The sequence below is a fragment of the Squalius cephalus genome, assembly GCF_949319135.1.
Source record: "Squalius cephalus genome assembly, chromosome: 19".
NCBI classification, from domain to species: Eukaryota; Metazoa; Chordata; class Actinopteri; order Cypriniformes; family Leuciscidae; genus Squalius; species Squalius cephalus.
In genome coordinates this window covers 3,612,081-3,619,580 of record NC_137140.1, presented here as the reverse complement: position 1 = coordinate 3,619,580, position 7,500 = coordinate 3,612,081, and the positions used below count along the sequence as shown (strand labels likewise).

Sequence of the window (7,500 nt, the reverse complement as noted above, 5' to 3'; positions counted from 1 at the left end):
TTAAACTTTTAGATAAAAACTTTAAAATTGACAGTTAAAATGATCAAATAAAAAATAATAGTTATTAGAAAAAAATATCCAAATTAGCATAGGTCCATAATTTGATGTTGACAAACATTTTTTTTTTTGTGTGTCATAATTATGACCGTTCATGATTATGTCCTAGTATCTCATAATTTCCAACTTGTATCATCATTTTAACTGTCATGACTTTGTATCTCATAATTTGGACTTTATATAGAATGATTATATTTCTCTCCTAATTATGACTGACTAAAGCATGATGTTTGTTCCTCTTCTTGTGTGCTGCAGATTTGGACGGCATTCCCATGATGAGATGTCCATTCTTGCACCACTGACCCAATGTTGCATGTAAGGATTGTTCTCAAATATTAAAAAAAATATTTAAATTTTTCTGAAGCACATTTAAAGGCGCATTGTGTAATATTTAGGATGATCTGTTGATAATATCATATACATAACTGTTTTCAGTGGTGTATAAATACATTACATAATGAACCGTTATGTATTTATTACCTTAGAAAGAGCCATTTCTATCTACAGCACACACACCTCTTTCATTGAAATGCACCAACATGTTTTTACAGTAAAGGGACAAACGCGTTTCGTCACTTTGTTGTTCTTCGTGCAAAGAAGCGAGCTAAAGTCAGCGAATAAAACACTGACACAATGATGAACAAGTAACAATAATATTCCAATAACATCGTTTTACTGAATAATCAAGTATACCTAATTTCTTCATTTATCTTTGTAAAGAAAGCTCATTGCTTAACTGGCTCATCTCTGCTGTCTCAGACGACGACATCACTTCCTGTCGGCCACCGTAACTTCTGTTGGGTGCAATTCACAACCTCACCTCTAGATGCCGCTAAAATTACACACTGCACCTTTAAGAAGCGTTTTATTAAGACAAATGTACAAAGATGGTCTTATTCACAAAACCCTTGACCTCTTACAGGATCAAGCGCTCTACGCTGTTCAGACTGAAGCTTTTGGCGAAGTCCGAGTACCGTCTGAGTGACGTAATGAGGGAATCCCTGTCCCGAGACCCTCTCACGCCAGTCTTGAGTGAGGAGCACCTGCAGGCCTTGGACCGCCGGCTGGCACAGGTGCTCAGGACAGTGGGCAAGTGTGTGAAGAAGCTGGGAGAAACACACGTGGTCATCACAGACTTTGTGGAATCATCCGGAGTAACTACACGACACCGAGGGGGAAATAAGAGGTGACAGAACGAGACGAGCTCGGGTTAGAGGAGGTATCAGCAGTCCACTGCAGCACTGAGTGATCTGAAGACTTCAGGAGGAACATTATTCACTTCTCTGATTGGCTGAAGAAGGTCTGAGGGGTATTACTTAAAAAAGATCCCTAACAACACCTTTAAGGCAAATAAGAAGTCAGAATTATGACATAAAAAGCCATGATCATGTCAACACTGACAAAAAGTCACAATTATGATACAAAGTCATAATTATGTCAGTCAAAATTATCACATAAATCAAAATCATGATACAAAAATAAATATGAGGTAAAAAGTCAAAATAATGAGATAAAAAGTTGAAATTGCATTTTTAAAAATAATAGAGATAGTCTCTATTTAATTAAGGACAGTTAACTTATATGAGTTAAATTGATCATTTACAAGTCGAAATATGAGTTGTCAATTCTATAAAGTAGAATTTTTGTCATGACTTTAGTGTCATAATTTTGACTCATGATTATGATTTGGTATTTCATATCATCAACTTTTTTATCTCAGAATTATGACTGTTTAATCTCACATTCATTCATTTTTATTTCATAATTTTGTTTGGCTAAAAAGGTCTGTTATTACGCCCCTATATTAACACCTTTAAGTAAAATCAAAAAATCAAAATGATGACATAAAAAGCCATAATTATAAGTCTAAATGGACAAAAAGTCAAAATTAACATATTAGTCAAAATTATGAGGTATGTCAAAGTCAAAAGTCATTGAAATTGAGATAAAAATGTCATTTTATTTTTTAAGATAAAGTAATAATAATATTCTATAAAGTAGAATTATTGTCATAATTCAGACTTTTTAATGTAATATTTATGACATTGTTTCTCATGATTGGCTAGAAAGAGTTTGTGTGGTATTATTCCCCGACAGCGCCTGTGATTGGTTGTAGTGGGACGGGTTAGTTAGACTCTGGAGAAGCTGCCGGCAGCTTTAAGTCACCCGAGCCAGACAGATGATGAAGATAAGACCTTCAGATCTCCTTACATCAGCAAACACGTCATTCATGTGGTCTCTGATTACCCGTTCCCGAACGCTCCATCTCTACACAAACAGCCATTAGTGTGTCTGAGCACAGACAGCCACATCAGCAGAGGAACACTGAGAGCGAGCGTGTGGAGTCAGTGGAGGAAACCAAACATTGGAGATCATTCCTGAGCAGTGTTGCAGCGCATGGCTCGCCACACTTCTGCAATATTGTCTTGTGAGTTGAAGCTGGCTTAAACACGTCAGCGCTAGTGTCTCAGCTAGCAGAAAGAAATGTTGGGTCTGTGAAATAAAAAAACATTGCAAATCAAATGCTCAAAATTTCTGAATTGGAGAACTGAACTGGTTCTGAAAAACTAAATCAGATCCCGGTCATAATTCATTCATGAATAATTGTCACATCGCTTCATTAAAATGCCAAAACATTTGCATACTTTCTGATTCAGTGCATTTCCTGACGACCAGCTGACAGAAGGCTTTACATGACACCTATAAAACCTTTCTACGCAATTCAGTATTATGATCAAATTAAAACATGATCTGGTTTTAGCACTCCAGCAGCCCTGACTTGTCTAAGCCAGTACATGAATTATCAAGTTCATTTTAAAAGTCATAAATTATTCAGGCCCATCTGTTGGATGGGAACTGAAAATAATAACTTGAAGCAGTAGCTGGCACTTTTTTATCATTTGAGACTATAATAATAATAATAATGATTTCAGCAAATGCCACATAACATGCAGGATGACTGGAATTACATTCCTGCAGTAAATAGTGTGTATATTAATATCACAGCATTCAAATGTTCTTCTGAATGCATCAAGTGCACAGATGATATAGGCCTACTTTCTTTACCAAAATGTGCATTAAACACTAATGTTCAATAGTTTGTGGTCAGTAAGATTTTTGAAAGTAGTCTTTTCTGCTCATCAAGGCTGCATTTATTTGATCAGAAATACCATAAAAACTGAGATATGATGAAATATTATTACAATTGAAAAGAAGTGTTCTCTCTTTTAATATATAGTAAAGTGTAATTTATTCCTGTGATCAAAGCTGAATTTCCAGCATCATTACTCCAGTCTTCAGTGTCACATGATCCTTCAGAAATCATCCTGATATGATGATTTGATGCTCATTTATGATTATTATCAGTGTTGAAAACTGTTTTTGCTGCTTCATTTTCTTTCAGGATTTTGTTTATTATTAATAGAAAGTTCAAAAAAACAGCATTTATTTTAAATACATTTTTTAGATAACATTATAAATGGGTTTACTGTCACTTTTGATCAGTTTAATGTGTCCTTGGTGAATAAAAGTATGATTTTCTTTTTTTAAAGGGGTGGTATAATGCCCTTTTCACAAGATGTAAAATAAGTCTCTGATGTCCCCAGAGTGTGTGTGTGAAGTTTTAGCTCAAAATACCCCACAGATATTTTTATATAGCATGTTAAAATTGTAAATTTTTGAGGGTGAGCAAAAACGCACCGTTTTGTGTCTGTTCCTTTAAATGCAAATGAGCTGCTGCTCCCAGCACAGAGGGCGGAGCTTCAACAGTTTGAAAATTTCAAAAACCTTTAGCCTTTTATGTTCAAACCAGACTCAGACAATGATGGAGAGACTCAAGAAGAAGTGACAACATGTAGAAGCAACAGGACATTTCTGAATGGTTAGTTGATGAATTTATGAAGCTTATGTGTAGTTATCTTCTAGTCATTGATTAGCATATTCTGTCTTGATAATCTATAAATCGTGTTCCGGGGGCGGGGTTTATGTAAATTCTAGGGTTGGTGATGTCACTAACCCGGGAGGAATGTGGTGTAGTCTCTACCAGCCGTTTGTTGTAGTCCTTAAAAAACTATTTCTTTAAAAGCAAATATCTCCCTTTGCTTTGAACTTTGAGCGTTGTAACTTTGCAGATGTTGTTGCTCGAACAGCAACATTACACACTAACTAAAGTTAGAAAAGTGAAATCATAATCAACCACCCCTTTAAATCAAACCCCAAATAGTGAACAGTGTAGTATACAGTGCATGTTTATATCCCACAATGCAATGTACTCAAGTGGATCTTCCCTTTCTGTGACAAATGAACCAGAAGTAAAAAAAAAAATCCACAGATTTAATTAAAAATGCGAAATAATTGAAGTAATTTTCAATAATGATAACTGAACCGTACTCGCATGCCACAGAATGCGCTCGTGTACTGTACTTCTGTTTGAGATGTTAGAGTAATAACTCTCTCAGCTGAACACTGCCCTCTTGTGTCTGGAACGTCTATATGACAACCTGGAATAAATACTGAGCATTTGTCTGAAAAGAAAGCGTTTCACTGCAGCCGATTGTTCAATATTCCAACCTTTTTATTGCTTGAACTGCCATTTGGACGATCTATACCAAAAAAAAAAAAATTATTTTCTGCGCAGAACTCACTGGAAATGAAACTACACATTTGGGTAACATTGACAAATAAAACATCATTTGAGGTCTGTAATATATCAGCAGAAGCGTTTGGGTTTGAAGGAGCATCTAACCCACGAGTTCAGATCCAATCCTGATCTTTATCATCAGTCACTCTCCATTCTGTCCATTCACACAGATAGAAAACACGACAAGCATCGCTGCCATGAAGACGGGACACTTCTCTCAGGGGAAGTCGAGCTAATAAACGTTACGAAGATGCAGCTGAAAGAATTCGGGAAAACCTTTGTGTTACACCTTTTTAATCTGCATTTCTCAAAAACTAAAACGAGGAACATCTTGTAAATAAAGAGAATCAAACATTGATCACTCTGGATTGTTGAACAGCGAAACAGAACACGGACATCATGTAAACATCACATCGCCACGGATCCGTTTTTATAAAAATGTATCAAAGATGTTGCCGTCGTTCATGAACCGTGAGCAGAATGGATTTCATTTTCTGTTTCACGAGACGTTAAAACTGAACTTCATAATCCTTTCACTCGTTTTGTTTTAGTTCGACATTAAAACAGCAACAAGCCGGTTTAAAAAATGGCCACAGAAACACTTGAAATCATGACATGCGACTAAATACGCCACTGTGCACCTTTGTGGAAAAATAAGCTTATTAAAAAATAAAACTGGTATTTCTCGGCATATACTGAGGAAAAGGTAAATACTGAATCATCCTGACCGAGAGCTTTCCTCGATCGGTGACGCGCACATGCAGGAACGGACCAATGAAATCTCGGAGGCGCTGTCCAACGTTTGGCACTGGCGTTCTAACAGGAGAACAGAAACTACCGGCGTCTTGTAGTTTAAAAATCAGTTTTAAAAATGTGATCAGCCACAATAAAACCTATATGGATAGACACCGCACAGGAACGGCCTCACTAATTTACTACAATAAGCAACTGAACACAAATAGCAAGAGTGTGTGCTGGAATGATAATAAGTAATAAAACCGCGTACAGTTCCTATATGTTCATGTTCCTGACTGTGAGGAGGAGGTCAGCGAAGGGGAATGAGGCAGTAAGGCTTGAAGAAGAGAATCAGAATGTCAGTACAGCCAAACGTCACTCGTATATATCATATATGTAGGCAGTTAATCTTAGAAAACTAGTCTTAAAAAACTAACCTGGGTAAAGGAATTCAAAACGGTTTGCCTAGAAACACATTTATACTCCTCTACTGTTCTTGTTTACTGCTTGGAATTAACGGTAAAAACACTGTGATCTGATTGGAGGAACGTACATTGATTGTCTGTCCTTTGATTTGGCTCTAAATGCGGGATGTTAAAGCTCTGGACTGTGAACGCTCAGGAATACGAGGTGTGGGATGAGAAGCTAGCGGCGTGACGGGGGTTCTCAGACGGAGAGCGACACGAAGCTGTTGTACTGTTGGATGTTGCGCTTGAGGATGTCTGAACACGGTCCCAGCACGCGCTCGAAGCGAGGCCTGTCCAGCTTGACGCATTTGAGCGGCCCGCGAGCCACCACTGTCGCCGCACGGGGCCGGTTCATCAGCAGAGCGATCTCGCCTGGTGAGAGAAACACACATATATTTAAAAAATCATAGTTTTATGTTATTTAATACATTTTCTAGACTTAAAGCTGCAGTCCGTAGTTTTTCCTCTTTGTCGCCATCTCTGTTCGAAATCTGCCATTGCAGTTATTGGCGGAAATATCAACTTTATGTGAGTTGTGCCTCGGCACGGCACAGCGCGGTTGAATCCGATGTTTTGAGGAAAACGTGCGGCTGCGCAATCACAGATTCTGCTTTTTGGAAGTATGACCAACATAAGAATTTTCACAGGAAAATGTCGTTTGATCAAATAAGTAACATCCACTAGTTCTGACCAACTAAGGGGAAAAAAGCATTGCAGTAAATCGCGCTGATTAAATCTAACGATCGCTTATATCACGTCAAACCGTGCAAATTATACTTGGTTCTCAAATTGTTAATGTTAACAACAACAGCATTGCGTGACATTTAATGCCCTTCCGATATTATCCTTGTTTTCACATGGGCCGGTTGTAGTCTCTTTTTCTGTAGCCACTCGAAGTCTGAAGTCTTTTGTTATTATTATTTTGGATAATTTTTAACGCAAAAAAGTTACGGACTGCAGCTTTAATTAATTGCACTATATAGCTTCATGAATAACTAATAAGGATCGTATTATAATGAATAAGGTGTATCATATCTAAGACAGATTTAGAATTTTATTGACAGGACATATTCAGAGACCGGTCACTCTTTATATTAGTTGTCTTTAACTACTATGTATGTACATCGAAAGAAATTGTTTGGTATTGTGTTGATTGCAGAGCACTTCTGCTGCTAGTGAGGTGTGATACGGGTCAGGTTCGGTGGTAAGGGAAGGTCAACAGTGTAATTATAGATTTAATCACAGAAATTAATTACAGCTGTAATTGCAGGTATTTAGAAATAGAAGAACAATGTAAAACATGTCTGTACACATTAAGTGCACTGTATCAAATGATTCATTTAAATGTGACACTTAATATAAAGTGGGACCCAGAGACCTGCTGCATTAATATATCTGACGTTAAAGGGACAGTTCATACAAAGATGAAAGCTGTGCCATTGTTCACTCTCATGTTGTAATAGTTTCTTTCTTCCATGAAACACAAACTGAGATCTTTAGCAAATATCTAAGCTTCCATTTTCAATGCATGAAATGTGGATGTATTGTGAACATCCATGTATTTCAACACTTACCGAAGTAGTCTGACGGTCCTAACCTGCC

At 37.2% G+C, this 7,500-nt stretch overlaps 2 protein-coding genes across 4 annotated transcripts in view; one reads left to right on the top strand and one right to left on the bottom strand.

The window, feature by feature from the left end:
* fam20a (FAM20A golgi associated secretory pathway pseudokinase) overlaps positions 1 to 2,186 on the top strand; it is a 19,990-nt gene extending 17,804 nt beyond the window's left edge. The window contains exons 10-12 of one of the 3 annotated variants that reach the window (XR_013819114.1): positions 313 to 372; positions 980 to 1,357; positions 2,155 to 2,186. Coding sequence is in view for 1 of the 3 variants with exons in the window: in XM_079850622.1 (XP_079706748.1) it covers positions 313 to 372; positions 980 to 1,243; positions 2,155 to 2,173 (343 nt within the window). In the remaining 2 variants the exon portion in view is untranslated. Of the gene's footprint in view, positions 1 to 312; positions 373 to 979; positions 1,367 to 2,154 lie in introns of all 3 variants that reach the window. The other 2 variants (XR_013819115.1, XM_079850622.1) reach the window with 2 other exon arrangements.
* A 2,641-nt stretch (positions 2,187 to 4,827) lies between these two features.
* Positions 4,828 to 7,500, bottom strand: part of prkar1ab (protein kinase, cAMP-dependent, regulatory, type I, alpha (tissue specific extinguisher 1) b) — an 11,946-nt gene continuing 9,273 nt past the window's right edge. Inside the window, exons 10-11 of the mRNA XM_079850623.1 lie at positions 7,473 to 7,500; positions 4,828 to 6,270 (exon numbers count right to left, since the gene is read on the bottom strand). The exon at positions 7,473 to 7,500 is cut by the window's right edge and continues 54 nt beyond it. Of these exons, the coding sequence (XP_079706749.1) occupies positions 6,098 to 6,270; positions 7,473 to 7,500 (201 nt within the window). The 3' untranslated portion in view covers positions 4,828 to 6,097. The remainder of the gene's footprint in view (positions 6,271 to 7,472) is intronic.